At 40.4% G+C, this 23,329-nt stretch overlaps 3 protein-coding genes across 4 annotated transcripts in view; 2 read left to right on the top strand and 1 right to left on the bottom strand.

Annotated features, from left to right (window-relative positions):
• zfyve26 (zinc finger, FYVE domain containing 26) overlaps positions 1-9,405 on the top strand; it is a 33,108-nt gene extending 23,703 nt beyond the window's left edge. For both annotated transcript variants that reach the window (XM_030044292.1, XM_030044293.1), the window contains exons 34-43: positions 460-669; positions 1,798-2,013; positions 2,802-2,999; positions 3,417-3,497; positions 3,583-3,710; positions 4,046-4,214; positions 4,562-4,621; positions 4,864-5,046; positions 5,170-5,220; positions 6,046-9,405. In XM_030044292.1, coding sequence (XP_029900152.1) covers positions 460-669; positions 1,798-2,013; positions 2,802-2,999; positions 3,417-3,497; positions 3,583-3,710; positions 4,046-4,214; positions 4,562-4,621; positions 4,864-5,046; positions 5,170-5,220; positions 6,046-6,255 — 1,506 coding nt within the window. In that variant the 3' untranslated portion in view covers positions 6,256-9,405. The remainder of the gene's footprint in view (positions 1-459; positions 670-1,797; positions 2,014-2,801; positions 3,000-3,416; positions 3,498-3,582; positions 3,711-4,045; positions 4,215-4,561; positions 4,622-4,863; positions 5,047-5,169; positions 5,221-6,045) is intronic.
• A 689-nt stretch (positions 9,406-10,094) lies between these two features.
• rdh12 (retinol dehydrogenase 12) lies at positions 10,095-17,909 on the bottom strand. The gene is made up of 8 exons (XM_030044521.1): positions 17,745-17,909; positions 16,707-16,840; positions 15,946-16,064; positions 14,470-14,625; positions 14,256-14,360; positions 13,351-13,560; positions 12,604-12,793; positions 10,095-11,118 (listed from the first exon to the last, which is right to left on the bottom strand). The coding sequence occupies exons 2-8, from the start codon at positions 16,781-16,783 to the stop codon at positions 11,016-11,018; spliced, it is 960 nt and encodes a 319-aa protein (XP_029900381.1). The 5' UTR covers positions 16,784-16,840; positions 17,745-17,909; the 3' UTR covers positions 10,095-11,015.
• Positions 17,307-22,940, top strand: vti1b (vesicle transport through interaction with t-SNAREs 1B). The gene is made up of 6 exons (XM_030044523.1): positions 17,307-17,725; positions 17,856-17,914; positions 19,196-19,393; positions 20,146-20,319; positions 20,837-20,898; positions 21,896-22,940. The coding sequence occupies exons 1-6, from the start codon at positions 17,629-17,631 to the stop codon at positions 21,987-21,989; spliced, it is 684 nt and encodes a 227-aa protein (XP_029900383.1). The 5' UTR covers positions 17,307-17,628; the 3' UTR covers positions 21,990-22,940.
• Positions 22,941-23,329: the final 389 nt, after the last annotated feature.

The following is a 23,329-nucleotide window of genomic DNA, read 5'->3' as shown; positions in this document are numbered from 1 at the left end:
TCATGCCAGAAATATAACAGGAACAAGAAATGGGTGTAGCGCAGCCCATGCCCTTTTTAAACAGGCAGTGCATATAATTACTAAGCAGAATGGCCAGTTGGTCTGGGTAGGAATCTGCCCCCATTGTAACTGTGGTTCTCTTTTCTTTCTTGTATGGATGTGTGTATGTGTAGTGATTGTATACTGATGTCTGTGTGATGTTGTCATGAAATGTCTTTGTGATTATGCTGCAAACCAATTTTCCCACTAGGACAAATAAAGCAACTATATATCGATTGACAGTTTATGATGTTGCCAGGCAAATATCTGATAGCTGTGAAAAGCCCACTATCAGCCTCATATATTATCTGACCAGGATTAGTTCTTTTGCATCCTCATTAGTTGGTACAGTGGATGTAAATAATTTTCTGGGATCCACAAAAGCACATTGTAAATGGTTGGTTTGCCCTGCAACACTAGGTGTCTACGAAGAGCGGTCTGGATCCCAGTGGGGTATGGCATGCATGGGGCATGGCCTCTCTCAAGGCAGGGAACCTGTCAGGAGCCCGGGAAAAGTTCACCCGCTGTCTGAAGGCCCCGGTGGACCGCGGCCAGCTGAACCTGGGTCCCTGTCTGCTGCAGGAGATTGTCCAGCACCTGGAGTCCACTGTTCGACCAACCCTGGCCACGGTAGGAAGAGTCCACCATCCTAGCACACACACAAAGTCTGTAGCACATACAGTTTGCAATCCACACATCCTGCATTCTTGAGGTTTGCATTCTCACAAAAGTTTGAATAGGACACACATTTGTGGTGGTGAAAAGTTTCTTGGTACACATTCTTTATGAAGACAGAACGTTCCTCTTTGGGATGCAGATTTTGTGAGTGGTCACTGGTGTCCCTGCTGCTGCATTCACTGCACTCTGCCACAGTGTTTTATGCCGGGTGCTGTTATGTAATAGCAAGGGTCATTGAGGTTATGTTTAGCCAAGTCGAGCCTTCAATGGCCCCATCGTTTATGTGCCAGCACACTGTTTTTTTTTTTTTTTTTTTTACTTCTTTTTAACCACTGGAATACGTGAGTGATGAATTCAAAAGTAGAGTAATTAGTTTAAAGCCTACTCTGCTACCATGCCAACACTTAAAATGTTGTGGTATATTCAGCAGTTGGCAGAATTTGTAGTTGGTCCTCTAAGTGCTGGTGTTTGCTCTTTTTATGGATCTGGAACATCTTTGCCTAGAAGATTTGAGAGTTGCCACATGGTTCCCACAGAAATCAAAGAAATACAACACCTGAGTTTGACAATTTCCAGGCCAGTAAAACTACTGAGAAACGCAGACAATAGTGTGCAACTGCAGACTTTACATTCACCACCGCAGTCTGTGCAAATGATGACAAGTAACATTAGGAGCCTATGGTTGAAGGTGTCCAATCTGCATTGTATAAAAATGACAAAGAAAAAAAAAAACAACCAAAAAAGGGTGATTTTTTTTTTTTTTTTTTTAAGCTCAAAAGTGAATAGGAACTCTGTTAATTGTTGTGTTGCAGTGCAGAAGACATGGCAGTGTCTTCAAGGTTAGTCATAACATGAATCAAATAACTTGCATTGTGGTTTCCAGTTCTGTATTGCTCTGTGATTACAGGGTTCAGGTTTAGATCGCACTTAAGCCGCCTATTTTAAGTCTGTCCTTTAAAGCTCTTTGCATTAAATTGTCCGTAAAATGCTGTGCTTTCCCATCCTATATTATACTTAAAGATATCCACAAAATGTTTCTGTGTGTGTGCTTGCATGCATGCGTGCGTGTGTGTGTTGCAGTCTTTTGGTGAGGACATCTTGGCGTCACTGCGGGAGCTGGAGGAGGCCCTCAGTGAAAGCATGCCGGTGGACCAACCAGAGGGACAGAGCCTGAACAGCAGCCTCCACCAGGAGTGTCTCTACTACTTGAACACATATGGCACTCATCTGGCCCTAGTCAGCTTCTACATGCGTCATGACTGCATGACTGAGGCTGTGACACACCTGCTGAACAAGGTGAGGCTTGGCTTTTCACATGCATGCTTTAGGCATTCAGCATGGAGTGTTTGTTTGTTTGTTTTGCCACATGGGAACGCTACCATCCAAACTTGGATGGCTTGAAAGTGTGAGTCTCTCTGCCCTTTCCAAACAAATTGCATCACGGCTCATTAGAGGTTAGAACAAACAAAACGCACAACAGGACCTGAATTAAGGTTTTATTAATAAGGAAAAAGATGTTAACATCTGAGAGCCAGCAGTTATTAACAAAATCAGCCAAGGGCAAACTGCACTTCTTGATGCTCATATTAAGCTGTTTCTTTATGTGCTCCTAACTGGTATGAGGATAAGGGAAAGGAAATGATAGCTAAAGCCAGCTTGTCTGTGTTCTTAGTGTATTTGTTTTTTTTCACAAGCTCTGGAAATGGACCAAATACAGAAATACAACAAGGTAAACATTTCCACTGTGGATTGGACCAAGTTAACAAACTATTGATGTGATCACACCCATAAAAAGTCAAAAATGAACAAATTTTCAGTTATGACACAAGATTTCTTTTGGCATTTCTTCTCTATTAGACAGTCACAGTTGAGAGAGACAGGAAAGACAGGGCAGGGAGAGGGCAGGACAAGCAGCAAACTAGCCTCAGTAGTACATGGTATGCACTCTACATGGTGAGCAACTGGGGCGCCTCCAGTTATAACACTTTTATATGCTCTGACTTAGGGCTACTGTTTCAGTCACTGTTTTGCCCTCATGGTTATCATTATTATTATTATTTATTTTATTTTTATTTATTTTTCAGGACTGCCCAGAGGAAGTGTTTCTGGAGGGTGTGTTGCAGCCGAGTCTGGAGCGGGGTCGTCTGGGAATGCTGCAGGGTATACTGGAGACTCTGGACCCAGGCCTGGAAGGGTGCAGCCGCTACCTCATCGCCGCCTGCCAGCTGCTGCAGCGCCGTGGATACTACCACACTCTCTACCAGCTGCAGCAGTTCATGATGGTCAGAGTCTCAAACTGTTTGTGAGATGTTTTGGGAGGCATTTTAACTGTTAATTGATAGTCCACAGTGGAGAGATACAGATGAAGTTGATATGCAACAAAATTTCCAGGCCAGATATAAATGTGGAAGATCAACTGCAGATACATGATCTGCCCCTGCAGTTGTCTATTTTCTCAATCAGATATGCTTTCAAATTCACATGAATGCCCCAATAAAGAAGAAACTTCATTATAGTAAAGTATGATGTGTAAAATTATGTTGTCCTCAGAAATTAATCGAAAATTTGGATTGAAAATCAAATAATCTCTATAAAGTGGATTGAAAATGAGTTTGTTTTTATTATATAAAAAAATATTTATTTGACCTCCCCCAACTATGGTTTATGTCTCACTCATTCTCTTCAATGTACATCAACAGGATCATGTTCGGGCAGCCATGACCTGCATCCGATTTTTTACACATGGGGCCAATTCGTACCTGCAGCTGGGAGAACAGCAGGTATGTTGTTTAACAGTCATGCTTGGATGATAACGTTTAACCAAACCTCGACCCTGAACATGACTTTTTCTGTGACCTTGAGCAGCGCTGGTTGGTCAGAGCCAAGGAACACCTGAGGACGTACCTGCAGGAACAGCAAGGCCGGGGTGCGGGGAGGAAGAAGTCTGGAGTCAACTCCTTCAGGAAGATGATGTCCTCCAGTGACGTGTCCAGGTTAGAGGGACTGTTGGGGTCAATGTTTCTCTGAACAACTGGATAGGCATTGGTACAGTACAAACTTTCCACTTGGCCCAGAGACAACAGGACATGGCATGCATCACAAAGGAGCCGTAAGCTAAAGTAAACTGTACATATACGTATGTACATATACGTATATACACATACATATCACTGGGAAAAATTGCTCATCTTTATTAAAGGAAAACTAATCCCCAAAACTATATTTTGTGTCATTTACTCACCCTGTGTAGATTTGAATTTCCAGTGAAAAAAGTTTAAATTGGACTTTATCTGTGTAAATAACGTGTGTTTTTTTTTTTTTTTTTAAGACACATGAACACAATTGAGCTGCAGCTAGAGGTGACCCGGTTCCTCCATCGCTGTGAGAGTTCAGCCTCCTCCAAGGCTGCGCAGACCCTTTCGCCTTCTTCCAAGTCCTCCAGCTCTCCACCTACACTGTTTGGAGGGAGCCCCATGAAGATCGAAGTTGCCTGCAAGGTGAACTTCTTAGTAGAATTAGTTCTGTAAAATTGCCTAAAGCCCCCAGAAAAGCACCACACCCACTGGTGAAACACCCTGCCACCCTTTGGTTTAACATATACTTTGAGGCTATAAGGCAAAACATTTTGAGTTGGTAATGTGCAGAAATAAAGATAAAAAAAAAAAAAAAAAAACGGCTTGTTATTTTAACTTCAAAACAAAGAATGGCTAATGCGTAGTTAAGTTTGTGTTTAATCAGAATCTTTGTGGAAAGTATGTAAACTTTACACAATCAGATAAATTCTGGACTGGCACTGAACTTTATGATGAAATTCATAATGAATTCTTAATCTGTGTTATTCCAGGTAATGCTTGGAGGAAAGAACATAGAAGAGGGCTTTGGCATTGCATACAGAGTCATACAGGTATGGGAAATGGTCTTTCTCTTCTTTTCTTTTCTGTCTGTGTTTCTCCTCAGTTCACACTATTTAAATTGATGTAGTAACCATAACTCATCTGATTTACTGCTTCCTCCTGCATAGAAGGGCCACAAAAGTAGCGCAGCAGCAATGAAAATGGAGACAAAGAAAGTACAGGAAGACAAGTTGGTAAAGTATCTGTCTGTTTTCTTTCTGTCTGTCTCCCTTCATCCCTCTGCCTGCCTCAGGACTTCCAGCTGGAGGCTCAGGCGGTGTACGTCCGGGCCGGCCAGAGGCTCGTCCGACAGAGGCAGTATGGAGCCGTACGGCAGCTGCTGAAGTGTGTGGGGGAATCGGGCACCGCCACCAAGGACGACTGCGATACCCTCGTCCTCAGCTGCGTCTCCATTGCAGATAAGGGTCCTGCAGATGTAAGTGGAAACGGACAAGTGAGAAAGTGGCTGTGCTGTGATAGCATAGCCTCACTTTGCTCCACACTGTTTGTTTGGGATTATGGTCATAAAGACTTGTTTTTTTCCTTTATCTTAATTTAGGCCAAGGAGTTGGAAAGTCTCATTCTGGAGACCAAGACCACAGAAAACAAGGTAATGTAGAGCTGAGTGCATTGCTTCTATGTAAAATTGTGAAAACTCACAATCCCAAAGGACCAAAAATGTAGCAAGGAACACAAAAAATTGGCTAATCTGCTGTTTACACGAGAGACATGTTTCAGTCCGAATCTCCTCCTCAGGCAGCATACCATCTCTCATTTTTGATTTCATTTTAGTCGCCTCTTTGTCATCGGCTATAGCTATTATTACCTTTGTTATTGGAGGCTATGCTTTTACAAATAGAGGCTGAAGATGTTGATGCACAAAAGAAAGAAAACTGAGTTGTGAAAGTTTCAAAACTGACAAAATCAAAAGGAATACCCCAAAAATTAGCTGTATTTATTCAGCAGTCGGAGTGAACCATGTTTCCACTCCACATGTTACTGCTGATTTGTTACTGTTTAAATAAGGCCCACCATGGAAAAAAGCCTGTTGACTTTATTGTGCTATCTCTGACGATTGCAAGCTGAGATTCTTCTTTTTATTGTGTTTGTCTTGCTTTTTATTCCTGATAAACTAAACTACGATGAAGGCTGTGTAGCTGAAACCTGAACCATCGTCATTGTGACTGCTGAAAGAAAAATAAAGCTTTAATCTTCTGGTGAAGGCCATCCTTCACTCTTCTTTCCTTTTACTTTCCCCTTTCTAGTGAAGGCTTAAGAGTATTCTTGGCAAAATGCACTGGAGTGACCTGCTGAGGAAATTATACTAGTGAAATCAGTGTCTTCTTTGAAATGACGTCTTCTAAAATGTGTGCGTATAGACATTGCTTTTGTGAAGATGTATAAAAGAGAGTTTGTTTTATTCCTCTGTCCGTAGATTAAGGCGTACCTGCTGTGCAGCAAGCTGCGGCCAGCGTATCTTCTGGCGGTGAAGCTGGAGTCGAGCCGGGCCGGCCCGTTGGTGCAGGACGTCCTTCAGGCCGCTGAGGCAGCAGGGGACTCAGTGATGCAGAATATCTGTCGCCAGTGGCTCTCTGAGCACAGCAAGGCCTCCCAGCAGCGTCAGGGCCGAGTCAACGCTAGGTAAACCTAACAAGGGAATACACAGTCAGCACTTGAACTGCGAAACGGAGCTGCACATGCAACAATCTGGGGCTCCCATGCACGTCTGGTATAGGAGGAAAACTTTTATTAAGCTCTAACATACACATGACTACACATAGTATGTAGTTACAGAGCACATGGCTTTTCACACGTGGTGATATTTGTTGTGTTGAAGAATAATCTCCTGCAGCAGAGTGCAGTGGCCTAGCTGAGTGGTGCCAAGCTGTGATCAGCAGATGTCACAGTTAAAGAATACACCAAGTTTGTGGGAGGTTTTCCCTTTGGTCAGCTTACGTCTGATGAGAGTGATGACAACATCAGTTTCATCCATGTGTCCCTGGTAACCCTAAACCTGGCCATAAAACGTTAATATTTTTACTACATGGCCTGTGGACTAAAAACTAAAACCTGAATTATCCTTAATTAAATAAAGCTGCTGTAGCCATGTGCATTTTAGGGGCATTTTGTGATGGGTGACCATGTATTTACCTGACATGTGATTATGCACAAAGACTCCCATCGCCTACGGACACCAGCTCCTGTGGAAGTAGCGAAAACAGTGCTTGGTAGCTCAAAACAGACTCTTCTTTTTCTATTATATTTTGTGTAAATGTTACCAATCTCTTGCATAGCCAGTGTTGCCACAAAATGGTAAAATTAGTTGCCATTTAGCTTGAGAGCTGCTACATGTTCTCATTTTTCTCATTTTTTGAGATAACACTAGTCGCCTGCTATCACTCAACATATTCAAGTGTTGGCTCGGTGCACTGGAGCCAAACATCTGCCAGAGACTCATGAATGGTTTTGGTGTCTGTGTTAAAAATCACTTAACCATTAAGCTGTCCAACGGGCCAGTCTGCCAAAAACATGGTCTGGAACAAGTGTGGAATTATTGGAAAACTTGTAGGAAGGTTGATGGTCACCCTGCCTGCCTTTTTTGTGCAGTCTGGCCCTTTCCTTATAGTCAAGGAATCACCGCTGTGCTTTATTTCCTCTCTGGAAATATTTTCTCATCTCTGTTGATGGAGTGGGAACAGTGTTACTGCACCGGGACGGCGACCACTAAATGTAACAGAACTGCTTAACTGCAACGTACACAGATCCTTCTTACATATACAGGCATATCTGTAACTCAGTATTTATCTCAGAATTATTTCCTACCTCAGCCAAAAGGGAAGTTATCTTTCGCTCAACTGGAAGGCCTCTAACAATATCTTGTGTTGCTTATCTTTTACTTTTTCCTTTTTTTTATGTCCTTCTCAGTTATTTGTTGGGTTAAAAATGAAAAATTTAATGAGCTGTGAAATGACAAAGTCGCCGCCTGGAAAGAAAGTAATGGTACAAACCTTTTCGGAAACTGTAGACTCTGTATGCTATGTTCTTGATGATGCTGTTTACCTGTCTGTTTTACCTGCCATTACATAGCATTTCTCGACCATATTCTCAGCTTATTCTCCCTTTAGGTAAGGGAAATTCATATCAAATATCAGATAGTATTTCATATACTGAAAGGGCATTTATGGTATGACAAATTTTCCAAGAACCAAAAAATTTCTAAGTTGGATGCAGAAAGGGACAAGGGTGTGGACCATGTGAGCAGCTGAGCATTTTTTTTTTCTTTTTTTTTTTTTGGAATCATGATCAGAAGAATCAACTTTTTGGGCGCTGTTATTGTCTCTGGATGGATATGAAGCGGTGTTTGTCCACTACACTGATGTCACTGATATGAAATCATACTTTTCACTTTGCTCTCACACAAGATATGACCCAATCTAGTCTGAACTAAACTAAATCAACTATGTGGTATGAGATACACATAGAAACAATCAAGTGAATCAAGTGATGTCTCAAAAAAGGGATTTCGTCATTGCCACGTTGTTGTTTTTTTTAATGTAGACTTCTGGTTTTACATGTAAATTTCACAAACCTACAGTCTTACAAAAAGGGTAACTCCTTACTTCACAGTGGCCTTATTTTGGTGTATTAACGATCATAGTCACATTTTAGAAGATGTGTAGTAACTTTTTATGTTGGAAAATAATCATCACACCATCACATGATGTGTAATAACCTGTCACCTTAGGGCTCAGGGAGGCATGACGTTACATTAATTAAGAGGACAGCGATAAATATCACTCAGTACTACCTATGTCAGGTGCCTAAATACTTTGTTTAGTAAGTAACTTCAGTTACAATGTTACAGTGTGCTGTTATGCTGATTATAACTACTTTACATGTGAGGGAGATTTTCATGAAATTATCCATGTTATCATTTGCTAATTCTTGAGCAATAAAGAGATTTTTTTTCCCGATAATTTAATTTATAAACCACGACTAGATGATTTGATTCAGTACTCATAGGCAAGATTTCAAAATTTTATATCAAATAAATAAACATGCAGTCATGTGAAACTATCCTTTTGCTTCTGAAACATGGGAACAAAACAGACTACAGAATTACTTGAATATTATTTCTTCTTAAAAAAAAAAAAAAAAAACATTACTTAAAAAAAGTTGCAATTCATAGTATTGTTAGTTCACCACAATGTTGTTGTTCTTATTTTTAATGATGAATGATCTGATGCATTTAATTTCAATTCAGGCCAAAGTCAGAGCAGCTCATTTAGCAGACTGATGCAGTCGAATCAGCAGAATTTATAATCAAAGCATCCATTGAATGAATTAATGAAGTTACTACGCTGGAATAAGGTCATTGTAAAGTGTCACCCAAATGTTTTATGGGTTATACTGTGTAGTTTTTGTTAATTTACATGACAATCACCCGCGTTGTTGGAGCTGCATTTTTCAAGGACAAAAGATCTTCAGAGGTTTCGCTGGAGTACATCGGACACTGTGTGCATCTCAAACCTGTCAAATTGCTCCGTCGCCTTGTTCCCCTCAGCTGCACCAGACAGAAAACACAAGAGGTAGAAAACGTCGCGCAGATTTCTTCCTGTACGTAGTGAGCGTCGATGGTCAAGGGGCGAAAGGAAGCCATGTTAGACTGTTTAGACTCACCCATATGACATTCTTGCACTCTGACCCTCCTTAACTTGGACTATTGTCTCGTCACTGCCGCACTTTATACCTAGCGAGTTTAAAATCAAAACTTTCTTTGGGGGAAAAAAAATGTGTAAAAAAATATGGAATGACTTAACTTGCTTTAATGTTGCTCAGACTAAGACTTTTGAACTATAATTGATTTCTCCATCCCTTGTACAATAAAAAGAAAGTGAAATAAAAAAAAAAAAATCTGTAACACAATGGAATGTTTTATTGAAATGAGCTCACTTAAATGTTTAATGTGCCTTTTTCAAGTTGCCTTTTATCGTCTTTAGAAAAAAAAAAAAAGCAAGCCATGCATACGTCATTCATAAAACATGATGTTTGAGCCATGGGACTTGGGTACATGGCCTATATGACATGTTTTATGAATAAACAGAGCTACATTTAACCTACTGATGGTGTTCACTTTTGTCGGCAGCACCTTGTCTCTAACAGTTTGAGCACAGAGCTTTGAATCCATGACAACAATAATAAATATAAATACTGTTTTTGAACATTTCCATGATTAAGAAGCTGCATGTCCCTCTGTTAACATGCAAATGTAAAATCAGTGGACAAAAAGTAGATCTTTTCCTTGGTTTAACGTGGAGACCCATGACTCAAAAGATGGCAGGCTGTTCATTCGCCTCTTATTCATCTTTAACAGTGAAATCTGCCCTGCGGTGTATGAATATAAAAACTGGGTTAGTGGACTGAAGCTGATCTTTGTTTGCTGTTAAACAGAGTTGACGAGAAGGATAATTACAAGCCGCCTTGTAGTAATTCTTCCATTTATTTACATCAAATGTAAACATTCAACTCTTGACATGAATGTAAGTTTATTAAAAGGCATGTTTCACTTTTGTATAAAACATCACCGTCTGTAAACTCTTGGCAACGTTATTGTGGTGAATTCTGAAAAAGAAACAGAAATCGGTGAAACCTTGTAGTCGTCAGAAAACAGTAGTTCTCCCAGGAATGTGCCGTTGTCGGGAATTTCCCCTGCAAGTGTCACAAAGGCTTGCAAATTTTTGACAAAGTCAGACTTGTTTATAAACTAAATGGGCTATAATTTTGCAATTTAAGCAGTAGACTAATTATGGCACAAAAGAGAGCGCTCTTTCATTTATGTTCATTTTCTTCAAACGTGAAACATTAAAAATACCCTTGCATTTTTGCATTTTTTTTTAAATAGAAAAGCTGGCACAAATATCAAGCAACTTGGCTGCGAGTTCTAGAGTAACCAAAGGATAAACTGAATAAAACACAAATTCCATAAGGAGGCTCTGCATTTACCCTGGCTTGACCCTTCACAGTATCCTACAGCATTACAACACATTAAGTTGCTTATTTTTTTGCCTACACTGTGTTCACATTGTGTCACAAAAATATATAATAACAAAGTATTTGTGTTCACATAATAAATAATACAGCTTGGATGGTTTTGGTTTGAGGAACTGCTGAAAGGTCCAGTTGTGAAATCCCAAAATACTCAAGTTATTATAATATAATTACTGCATTATTACACAAAGAGCAACTTCACATTATGGCGCCTCTTACATCATTACCTGGCTGCTGCAATCTCATTAGGTAAGAGAAGTTCAAAATTACATCAAAACTGTCATGAAACAAATTAAATAAATGATTAAAGATGAGAGCTCCTTTGAGAACCGAGATATGGCGGTTTAAAAAGTTGAATCAGTCCCACTCGATGCCAAGAAGCTCGCAGCTGACCTCCCACAGCCTCCTCGCCGTCTCCTCGCTCCTGCCCTGCGGGGCCACGAAGGCAGGGGCACAGTCGCTGCAAAACAGGAGGAGCGTCTTAATTTGTGCGTCGTCAATCAGCTTCGCAATAATGACTTTTATCTGTCAATCTGTTGTATGGAGAAGATCTGATTAGAACTGGTTTCAAATATTGAACCGCTTGAGGACATGCTCGATTTTACACAACAGTTACTGGCAAAACAGTTGCAAAATTAAGTTAAATTACGTGCTCCAAGTCTTCGTTTGCCTTTGTATTTACATATGAAAAAGTCAGATATTCGGATGTTCCCATTTTCCCATAACAGTAAATTTCAGAGTAAAGATTCTTAATCTCTGAACTAAATCAATCACCTACCAGTTGAACCATGACCTTAAAACAATGGATTCAGAAAAAAATATTGAAAAACAACTGAATCCATAAATCCTTTCGAGAGGTGATGGAAAATCCAGGGGGTGGCAGCCGCAATCAATAAACTGAAGAAAATGTCAACTACAAGTAGGACAAAAATGGTAGCAACATGAGCAATTGTCCAAGTATTCATTTTAATATCAGTAGAGGTAGCATTAGTAGTTGTAATAAAAAAAAAATCTTGTCATGCTAATGCAGCCATACAGTGTGTTTGTTCATTTGTGATGTTTTTAATATTCTCTCTCTCTTCTTCTCATCCCTGAGGAAACATGTCTCACAGTAAAACCACTGTGGATCAATGCCAGCCATCTACACGGGTCACCAGCTGACTAATGTTATCTCGCTGTGTTCTGGCTGCCAATCAGGAGCCAGTTCTGAGTGGGTAGCGTTTCCATAGAAACAACTTCACAAAAGCTTGTGGGTAATGTAGTATTTCAAAGGGAAGCTTCGGAATAAAACGAGCAGAAAGAGGAGAAACAGACAGACTGAGGCGTCTGCGTAACCTATAAAGACATTTCATGCCTCAAACCATCGAAATATTAGGAGTAAAAGTCTAATGAGAGAAAATGATGGAAAGTTTACTGTCAGAAACCAACATTGCAGCTCTGTAGTTATCCTTTTTAAGATAATAAAAAAAGTTGTCCAGATCGTTGAATTGAGGAGAAAGTGGCTTAGATCTGATTTTTTTTCCTCAAATGTGACACATCTGATTTTTTTCATGTCAGTGTGAACAGGAAAAAACACACTGAATCTGACATTTTCAATTCTGATACTCTTATCTTAAATCAGATCCATATCTGATTCCTGCTGTGTCAACGCTCAGATCAGAATTCACTGTAAGAGTGTCATTATTTATGGATTGTCAGCAGTGATGGACAAAACAACATGGGAGGAGGTTGCAAACTTCATAGATGTATTGGAATATGCTTCAATCTTTCAATCTTTTTCTTTCATTAACTGTGATGATGAACTGTCGTGCAAATGACATTTTTTTGTTGCATGATTGTTGTAAATGTGTGCAGAGATACGCTCACGCTGATGTCAGGTACAGTCAAGGCAAAAAGATCAAATCTGAGGGGAAAAAAATTAGAATTGGGTAAGGTTGTGATCTACCTGAAGTGTTTCCCAGAGATAGAGTGCAGCTCTTCTGCAACGGCACAGTAGATTGTTGTCTGCGCGCCTTCCCGCGGGGTTTTCAGGAACATGGCGAAGACGGTGAAAAGTATCGTCATGACGGTGGAGTGTCTGGTCAGCTCAGAGTTCACCGTCCCCGGATGGAGCGAGTTCACAGTCACATTGGAGCCTGTGAAGACGGCAGACAGGAGAGAAGTCAGCCACGGCGGGAGACAGTTTCCCATCGTGATAACCTACAAAGCGGGGGCTGGTTACTGAAAAATACATTGCTACCTTTTACATATTAATAGTTGCATGCCAAAATTTCACCTTAAATGTTTTACATGTTACTTCAACTGAGCAAAAGCTGAGAGGAGATCATTTTTGTGTGCACTCTTGCTTTTTCTGGAGAGAATTTGAAGAGTTTAACTCCAAGATGCCACCATTTAACTGCTGGGATTAAAGTAAAACTCGCTGTCATATTACATGTTCCAAATCAGGGACATTTTATAGCATGTATTTATATTAGTGACACATTTTGGCATGCAACCCTTCATTTACACATGTATCTAAAAAGCTGTGTACTAAAAGGCTTTTAAAACACTAACACCCAGATAGGCCTGGTTGTTTTTGGTTGCACTCGCCTCAGTGCACTGTACACAGAGCACCACTAACCCCTCTCCATCACTACTGTGTTTGCCAGGACGGAGCTGGTGCTGTGTGTCTGTGTGTGTGTGCACGCTGTACCTTTGAGTCGGCGGGCCAACTCCCTGGCAAAAAGCACGTTGGCCAGCTTGCTCTGGCAGTACGCTAATCCGCTGTTGTAGCTGCCCTGGCTGTGCAGGTCGTGGAAACGGATCCAGCCGAAGTTGTGTGCCAGAGACGAGACCACGACGATCCGGGCTGGCGCACTGCGCTTCAGCAGCCCGATCAGGAGGAAGGTCAGCAGGAAGTGCCCTGCCAGGGGGTAAGCAACACACAGTCAGTGCTTCACTCATCATCACTCCATTATCTGGCATTATTATTTAGACTACTAATCATAGTGCCAGTCCTTGGATCTTTTTAAAGCTGATATACTGTAAATCTGTATGATAGAAATTTATAGTAATATAGAAAGTGACCTCAGAACACAACTAAATACAGAATACAACTTAAAACTAGGCCAAAAATCACAGGGTTTTGTTTATATCTCTTGCTTGTTGTCTCGTGGTATTCAGTCATGATCACTTCATGGTTTACCCACATTTTAAGCGCTGCTACAAAACTGCAAGGCAATTTTTTTTGTGGGTCAGGACCCAAGGGTGAGCTGAGGGAAAATTAAAATGGGTCCCCAAATTATGCTTAGGGAATGTGTATCCGAAGCTACTGGCTAAATTACTGCATGCTGGCAAAGCCTTATGAAGCCCTGACACTGCAGACAGAATAAAACACCATCAAGTTAGTCTTGAGATATTAGTTTTTCTGGATAACAGTACTGTATTTGTTTGGCAAACACATAACATAATATAATAAGATTGAGAATAGTATTTTTCCCTTAGGCTGATCACTGTTGGCTTACATGATTATTTCTAAAATGTTAATACATGATAGAAATCCATCAGTTTCACACTTGAATGCTTCATTGTTCCCAGTAGATTTTAGGAAAGTCTTACCCAGGTGATTGACTCCAATCTGCATCTCAAAGCCATCTATGGTTTTCATGTAAGGACACATCATCACCCCAGCGTTGCTGATAAGAATATGAAGCTGGTTGACCTCTGAATAAGAGAGCGGTGAAAGAAGAGAAGCAGAGCAACTGTGAAACCTGGTGTACGAGAATAAACCGGGGCTCAGTGGGTAGATGTGCGGATCACAAATAATCGATACCTCTTAGAAACTTCTGTGCGAAGGCTCGTATAGAGCACGTATCTGCCAAGTCGAGCTCTCGCACTTCCACTTGTGCACTGGGACAAACGGCACGGATGCTCGCTGCAGCCTCCTCGCCCTTTTCCACATCTCGGCATGCCATAATCACTCGAGCGCCTAACGTGGAAAGAAAAACAGTCAGCGATACTGTCATTCTCTCTGCAAAGACAGTAATAACAGTAATCCAAGGAAGAGAGGATGAAGAGGGTAACTGTTGGCTTTTGGTTTGTCGAAGCAGTTGTTGAAGGTGCTCTTTGGTTTGGGATTGTTGCTTAATGATACAGAAAGGAGTTCAAAGACAATCTTACAGCAAAAAAAAAAAAAAAAATGTTTTAAAAGCCTGGTTTGATTGCTAGTTCAACACACTCATCAAAAACAGCTCTGCGTGTGTTTTCGCCCTTGCTGTGGCCTTCACCCCGGGAGCAGCACACCAGACTGCATGAAGAGCTATCTTTCATGCAGATTTGTGCTTTGTGCAGATTCAGAAGCTACTCCCTGATGAAAGCCCTTGTCTAAAGTTGTTTTCAACATTTTCTTTTAAACTGGCTGTGAGATAAAGCCTTTAAAAAAATGCCTGAAAAGTGCATTGGTGCATCTTTCTTTTACTAACATCAAATGTTATTTCATGTTTCATGTTATATTTTAGGTTAATGGATGCTCTTATAAAGAATAACCATATACACTCAGCGGCCACTGTATTAGGTCCACCTGTACAATCTAATCCAATCCAATCCAACTGTTGTGCCATAAAGTTTCCTTTTCTGATGCCTATAATACTCAAGTTTTCTTTTTGTCACAGTAATAGAGGTGTTCATTCAATTCTGAGTTTGGCATTGAGCTCATAGTTAGTGCTGCTGTTGTACTGGACTGCATTTTATTGAGAACTGTTTCCACTATTTTGTCCCCCTCATTGTATATACATAGGGAGGACAAAAAATTGGAAACACCTCTACATGTAATGTAGTCCAGTACAAGACCTCTGCAAACTACAACCTCAAGAATAAACACAGAATCAAATTTACACATTCTCCAACAAAAACTGAACATTTTAACTTTGCTTACAAGGTAGAATTTATGGCAGAGCTGTTGCACTGAGCTGCATTAGACTGTACAGGTGGACTTGATAAAGTAGCCACTGAGGGTATAATATATTGAAATCATTATTATATATAACAGCAATACCAATACATGTTATATATAGATTCATATATAGATTCAGGACCCCAACATTACAAGGAACCTCTAAGGCTCGAAGCAGCAGGGGTACCAGGGTCAATGGATGTTTGAGATACTCCTATGTCCTCATGTTTGGTAGAACTGCTGATTTATAAGTGTTTGGTGAGATTCAGCGACCAGGATAACTCTCCTCTCTGTGATGACAGTCAAAAGGAGGTTAAGAGTAAAGAGTTATGGGCCTTTGTGACGCTAAATCATCACCTCTCATGGCCAGGTCCAGGGCAGTTTCCTTGCCAATCCCTGTGTTGGCTCCTGTGATGAGGACTGTCTTGCCATCCAGCCGAGCCGCAGACTTGCACACTCCTCCAGCTGCATATTTCCTATTGAGAATCAGTGGCAAATGGTTAATATTAGAGGAGCTGTATTATAAACTGCAGCAGAGGAATTCAATGATTTCCCTCTGCAGTCAGTGGGAGCCGTGTGCTCTCATTAGGATGAGCATAAGGACACCCAGGCTTCATTATGCACAGTGCAACTTAGGTAATGATTAGGCCTGAACGTCAAGTCGTACGACCCACGCCACTAAGCAGGGTCGCCTCATAACCAATCACCGAGCGGAATAATGCATACAAATATAACTCCGCCCACGCTCAGCCTCCTGATTGGCCGGCGCATCTGCATCTCAGATGGCGAGGATACCCAGGTCATCTCTGAGCGTTAACTCTTATCATTTTCTTTAATTGATTTTTCTAATCCAGTGACAATTTAATCCACCTTGTATTAAGCAATCACGCTGGAAAAACCTCCAACAGGCGATGATTTAGTTAAACATGAAAACATCTTAAAAAAAAAAAAAAAAAAAAAAAAAAAATCATGCAAATGTACTTCATTTTCACAATTGCATCCGCCAATGTCCTGCAGCCTAAGTAGCTCTCCAACTGTCTTTTCATCCGTGATGCAATACAATGATTATGGATCCACAGATGATTGTGAAATGAGGGTGTTGATAAGATGCTGCTTACCTTATATGGGGCGCAAATAAAATCATCAGTAACGACACGACCCCGAGGCCTGCGACAATTAATAGAAGCACCATCATGATTTTGCGTTCTTCTCCCTCACACTCTCCTCCAGTGGGCTGCCACTCTTCTGTAATCTGGAGGCAGAACAGCTGATGTCAAAGCATAAAAGAGCAGATCGGAGCGGGTGTCACTGATGCTCCCTGCAGGGAATCATGGGATTGTAGTTTTTATTTATTTATTTATTTTTATTGTATTTTATTTTTTAGAAATACCGCTCTTAATGCACGGCATCCGCCTATATTATGCCCAGTTATTTAACATGGTGTCGTTTTATTTATTCATGCATTTCTCGTTGCATTATTTTGCATGTAGTAGACGATCATGGGAGAGTACAATTAAATTAACCATCATACTGTAACCATATTTCACCAGACAAACTATATTAAATCGTTTATTTAAAGAATTTGATTTTTGAATAATGCCATTTTTGCTGTTAAGCCGTTTTATGTCTAAAAGCAGCCAGTAAACCAGCACTCTAGTTTCCCCTCAGATGTTGTTAAAACTACAATTACCAGAATGCACCAGTGAAAGCTGTCTTCTCAGCGCCTGTACTAAAATCAGTCCCAGTCGAGGTCCTTACACGTCTGTCTTTGGTTTTTATCCACTCTATTCAGAGATGATTTTGAAACATGTCATATTTTAATTTTTAATAGTCCACATTTCAGCAGTTGTGTCGCTTTCACTTTTTGATCGCGAGCTCCAGACGGTCAGCGCTTGACTTTTGGTCACGAGGACCAGCATGCGGAAGAGTCTCGAGGATCTGATTATCAACAAGAGGCTAACAGCTAGCTTAACTTAACGGCGGCGGAAGGTATTACCATCGTCTTTTGCGTCTAAAGTCGACCTTTGGCCAAAATCCAAAATGTCATCGGAGGAAGTTGAGAAGTTGCACGAAATCTACAAATCTCTGTACGACGAGCTCAAGCTGATGCCAGACAGGGCTCTGCGCTGCCACGGAGGTAAACAGTTTACACTCACCCGGCGGCTAATGTTGGCTAACTAACGAGCTAACTTAACTAGCTGAAAATAAAATCATAAGTCTTTCAAAATGTGTGTGATAAAATAATAACTGTGCTCTGGTGTCTGCAGAGGAGAAGAAGAAGTTGATCCGAGCCTTCGATGAACGGCAGGGGGAGGCTGAGGAAGTGGTGAGTGACTTCTCCCCAATTTAATGAGGATCAGTGGGAAAACATGAAATTAACATGATTTACTTTCAGAGTCTTCTACACATTTGGTGCGCATCAGCGTTTGGGGGTGAATTTGACTCCCCCAGTCTTTTTTTTTTTTTTTTTTTTTTTGCCGTATAAAACATACAAAGAATATTAATATTTCACACAAATTAGTTTTAGTTGTTTTGGACACTGAGGAACTATAACATGACATTTATAATCTTCAAAAAACTCCCCTTTGCTTTAAGAGCCTCACCAAACATCACCTCACCTGTAGTAATATGAAAACAATTGATGGTTGATGTGACATTTAAGAGAGAAAAACCAGATTCCCACGAAAACATTGATGATAATGGTTGGTGAATGCGGGAGGTTATGTTTTATGTATTTCATCAACAAGATACATAAATACCTAACATATAAACTTGGGTAATAATTTTTATTATAATCATTGTCTCGAGATTTGCATCACTGGGGTCAAATTGACCCTAATTGATAAAAGGTGTTAGTAAATTTGAGTGTAACAGGAGGGTTAACTTATATATATATTTTTTATTTATTGATCCTTTCTTTAGCCATGATGCCTTTTGAATATAATCTTTTATAAGAGAGACCTGGTCAAGACGCTAGCAGCTAGTTTTTAAACATTGCACACCCTTGTTAATATTAAACATGTTAATATTAAACACAGCATACATTTTCCAATTATGTGCAAACAACAAAGCACGCAGTTTTATATTGCAGGTGCATTAATGTAACAACCAACATCCTGTGCATGGTTTAAAAAAATAAAAATAAAAAGGAAACATATTAAAAGGGAATAACCCTTCCAAGTGAGCATTTAACAACATCTGCATTCTGCTCTTTTAAAACATGATGAGTTGGCAAAGTCTCCTGTTTCAGTTCAGCTTGAAGATTGTTCCAAGTTATTTGCTTTTTTTTTTTTTTTTTTTTTTTTTTTGGTTGTTGAGTTGTGTTTCAAGGAATAAATAAATGGTGACATCGGATGTCCTTTGCTTTTTAGTGCCTCTTTTCTGATAGCATGTGGACAATGCTGTGACCTGGATTTGACCTGGTTGTTCAGACATGGAATTTGACTTTTGCACATCAAGATCACTATCATTTACTTTTTACTAAGTCACTGGCCTCTGAAGGGAAATGCCAGCAGTAATCTGTTTCCTCTTGAATAAACACTTCTTGTAATTGGCCTTACGCCATTACACAATTCCTAAGACATATTTCTTTGTCGGCCACCTGCAGTTACAAGGAATGGAGGAGGAGTTGCGCTCGGCCCCTTCCTCCTACCGAAACGCGATGACGACCAAGCTGCGGCTGTACCGCCGAGACTTGGGCAAGCTGCAGAGGGAGATCAGGAGCCCCGACGTTGGTTTTGGTTCCTCCTCCAGGCCAGTGGAGGGAGCTCAGCAAGGCATCTACTCATCACAGAATCAACACAGTGTGAGTGTGTCTAACTATTGAGGTAGACATATATGTTTTGTTGGAACCTGTCTTGTCAGTGAATGGTACAAGCCAGTTTCTACTTCATGGACTCCTCCATTATACTTAAATGGATTTCTCTCTCGTAAAAATTTATTTCGGAGCATGTGATACCTTCAGTGAGAGTTGCCAGCAGACTCAGGACGCGGAAATATTTATTCCGTCTTTTGTGTGGGAACTTTGTCACGTCTTACTTTGGTTGATCATTTGTAATGTTGATGATCAGCTGTAGGAATTAATTTCTGTAGGAAAGCAGGAAAATGTTGAGCTCTAATCCTGACCTGCCTTTATTGAAAGCAACATGTTCATGCCTGTTCTCTGGTGCTGGCTGAAACAGCAACAACAAAAAGCCCCACTAACTAACAGAGGTAGATGAGGGAGAGAGTTTATAGTGTTCAGTTTTTGTTGACATTGTGGAGAATGTGTAAATTTAATGCTATGTTTATTACTGAGGTTGTAGTTTGCAGAGGTCTTGTACTGGACTACATTATATTGAGAGGTGTTTCCAATTTTTTGAACATTATAGGCATCAGAAAAGGAAACTTTATGACACAGCAGTTGGATTGCATTAGATTGTACAAGCGCTTTGTCACACTTTTGTCTCTGAAGTGTATTATTATTATCTTTATTAACAGACTCAAGGTCCAGATATAACATGTTACCCAGTGTGATTTACCCTGGCATGGTTTTGTTGTTTTTTCCCACCTATGCAGACACACTTGCAGTCCCAGAGAGCCTTGCTGCTGCAGGGCACAGAGTCTCTCAATAACGCCACCAAAAGCATCGAGCGAAGCCAGCGCATCGCCGCCGAGACAGACCAGATCGGCACAGATGTCATCGAGGAGCTGGGAGAGCAGAGGGAGCAGCTGGAGCGTGCCAGGAACAGAGTGAGTTGTGAATGATGATTACTGTGGGACAAAACTGGTGATGCTTAATTAACCTGAATGGATTCTGGAAGTGTTAAGATATTTTGGTCACTTGGCCCAGTTGTATCTGAAATTTTAGTCAATTTCTGAAAATACTCAAGCAATCATGTATCGCTTGGTGGAAAAAGACTTTGGCACAGGTCAGATTTGGGTCAGGATGAACAGGATTGGTTGGGTTTGTGTTAGGGCTGAGCAGTGTGGTTGGTTAAAATGAAAATTACGATGCAAAAATGCAGATAATGATTTGATTTTTGGCTCGGATCTGTACTGAACAAACATGTTCTCTGCGGTTCCTGAGATTTGGATGTTGCTCTTGCCCATATTGCAGTTTCAGTATTTTGATTCATTGTTCAGTTCCACTTTTTAATACATCATTTGCAGGGTGTGTTTCAGTGAAATAAAGAAATAAAGAAATTACATCATCCATTCCTATTACACAGCTTGATCATACCTCCTCCTGTCTTTCTTCATCATACAGTTGGTCAATACTGGAGAGAACCTGAGTCGAAGCCGAAAGATCCTGCGCGCCATGTCACGCCGGTAAGTGCCGTCGCGGAGTCGGTTTCTAGTTTTTCACAGGGGCCGTACCGATGCAGGAAATCCTTGAAAACACTTGAATGTTAATGTGGTGCTTTCAAGATTTGAAAAGTGGATTTTTAATGAAGTGTTTCAAACTGCTTGAAATTGTAATTTCATTTCTTTCATAGTAAATGGCTGGGTTGGTGACACATTTTCAGATTTTAAACTTTGTTGTATGTTCCTTCTAATTTACCTCCTTTCTGCAGAATGCTCCCACTAAACATAATTTTGGTTGCTTATAGCACAATAACATGTGATTTAATGTGATGAAGAAGTGGGATACTAATTTGGAGAAGAAGTAAACAGCTTGAAAATGCTTGAAGTGCTTGAATTTGTTTTCATCTCATTCTCTTTGCAAGTTCATACTTGCTGATGCACATCATCACAGAGTGCAGACTGTCTTTGCAGAGGTGCATTTATATCTTCTGTTCAGTTGCATGTCCTGCAGTGCACATTTGTATTGAATGTGAGGCTTCATGGTTCCTGTAGTTTGAATGAAGTGTATACTTGTCCTTTTTGTCCTTCTGTGTTAGTTGTCGACACCTGATATGACAGGTTCCTACATATTAATTACACTAGCATATACCATGTTGAACAGCCAGCTTTGCCAGTGAATGCCCTCTGAGGTTTGTCTGCTGGTTTATTTGTAATCATATCACTACATAGCAAAGAAGTCCAATTGAATTAGTGACACCTTATGCCAAAAAGATATTACTCCTTGTTTACCGCAGGAAGTTTTTTTTTTTTTTTTTTTTTTTTTTGTAGAGGCTTATAAGTGTGTATGGATTGTAATAAAATGATTTACAGTCTTTATTTATTTATTTTTTTTACACCACATGATGTTTTGATAAGTTGCTGTCTAATAAGCAGGATAATAGCTCATCTGGAGAGCCAGTCACCCCTGATTTAGAGGATGAAGTGACTCGGCCTCTTCTTATAGTTAACTTTTATCTTGCAGGCTGATGACCAACAAGCTGCTGCTAGCTGTCATCATTTTAATGGAGCTGGCCATACTGGGTGCTGTGGTCTACCTGAAGTTCTTCAGAAAATGAGCAGCCTGCACTGCACCGCCTGCGACCAACAGGCAGCCAGGCCGGGCTCCACTTTCCACCTGCCTCCTCACAGACTGTCCAGTCGAAATAATGCTGTCCTGCTGTCTTCAGTCAGCTGTCTTTGTTCCCACGGGGAGTACAATAAGGACATTTTCATGGTTCAGTCTTAATGTGGACCTTGCTTGTGGAGCTTCTGCTGCTGGAACAGGATGAATTCTTTTACTGAACTGGTTTGTGGACCAGACCCACGGAACCTGCGAGGAGCTGTTAATCAAATGGAATTGAGAGCTGCACTGTTTTACCAGACTTTTTTTCTGCCACCCCTCTGCATCTGAGATGATGCCCTGGAGGATGATGGACCTCCTGGACTTGTGCTCTGGCTGCTACAGACTCCAGAGCAGATTCACTGGAAGAGACAATCCAGCTCAGAGTGTACGAGAAGACTGACACCCCCCCACACACGAATGCTCTGGAGGTGGGGGAAGATTTGTGAAACGTTTGTTAAAGCACTTTGACTCAGCAGTTTTGGAAGGTTTGTGAATTCTCAGATTGGGATACCACTTCTTATGCATACTCTGTAATATTAGCAATCAAACCAATTATATTAAGCTGTTACAATAGTAAGCTATGTGATGAAATAGCAGCTGTCGAATCTATTTTTGTAATTTATTCCTGCCTGTATTCAAGCTGGTTGCATAAAGCACATTTAGCGTCTTTTTTTGTGAAATGTATCTCCACTTCTGAGCACTGAGACCTGAATTCCAGATCGCCGAGTCAAAGAGAGGTATGAATGTGAAAGAATGTATGGAACCTCCTAATACAGATGCAATGTTTTACGGTTAATTATGATATTGCCTAATCACTGTACAGTACAAAGATGACTGTTGGAATCATGCCTGAGGTTTTCTTATTTTGCTGTCTTCACAGTATTAAAGCTAACCTTCAACCTGGGTTTGCATCATATCCAGTATTTTCACGTAAGGAAAACAAAAAATAAGAAGAAGAAAAAATAGCTGTGTCACTAACAAGTTTTTCTAGATAGTTTGGCACCTTGGATGACTGCCTTTGTTTTCCTCTGAAATGGAAGTCATGCCTTCCTGGCATGATGCGTGCTACACAAACAGGTTTGGGTACTGGCTTGCGAAGAGGGTTATTCATCTTTAAAGGTGTTTTTAAAATAGTAAAATATTTCTATAATTTACCAGAGGTGTTGAATTCTAGCATGCTAGTGTTTTAATTTTTTCTCCTTAAAAAAAAAAATGCATATTTAATTCTGTAAGCACGAGACTGGCTGGCAATATAAAAATTAAATCAATTTCATTAAAAATCAAACACTAGCC

Source organism: Myripristis murdjan, chromosome 22 (genome assembly GCF_902150065.1).
Source record: "Myripristis murdjan chromosome 22, fMyrMur1.1, whole genome shotgun sequence".
Classification (NCBI taxonomy): domain Eukaryota; kingdom Metazoa; phylum Chordata; class Actinopteri; order Holocentriformes; family Holocentridae; genus Myripristis; species Myripristis murdjan.
The sequence above is the reverse complement of the archived record's forward strand: the minus strand, read 5'-3'. Positions and strand labels throughout refer to the sequence as shown.

Coding starts and splice junctions, on each gene's coding strand:
- rdh12 (XM_030044521.1), bottom strand. CDS start 16,783: ATGATGGTGCTTCTATTAATTGTCGCAGGCCTCGGGGTCGTGTCGTTA. Junction 14,626..15,945: donor CCTGGACCTGGCCATGAGAG/GTGATGATTTAG, acceptor TTTCCACGTTAG/GCGCTCGAGTGATTATGGCA. Junction 14,361..14,469: donor CGCACAGAAGTTTCTAAGAG/GTATCGATTATT, acceptor TCTCTTATTCAG/AGGTCAACCAGCTTCATATT.
- vti1b (XM_030044523.1), top strand. CDS start 17,629: ATGTCATCGGAGGAAGTTGAGAAGTTGCACGAAATCTACAAATCTCTG. Junction 17,726..17,855: donor GGCTCTGCGCTGCCACGGAG/GTAAACAGTTTA, acceptor TGGTGTCTGCAG/AGGAGAAGAAGAAGTTGATC. Junction 19,394..20,145: donor CATCACAGAATCAACACAGT/GTGAGTGTGTCT, acceptor CCACCTATGCAG/ACACACTTGCAGTCCCAGAG.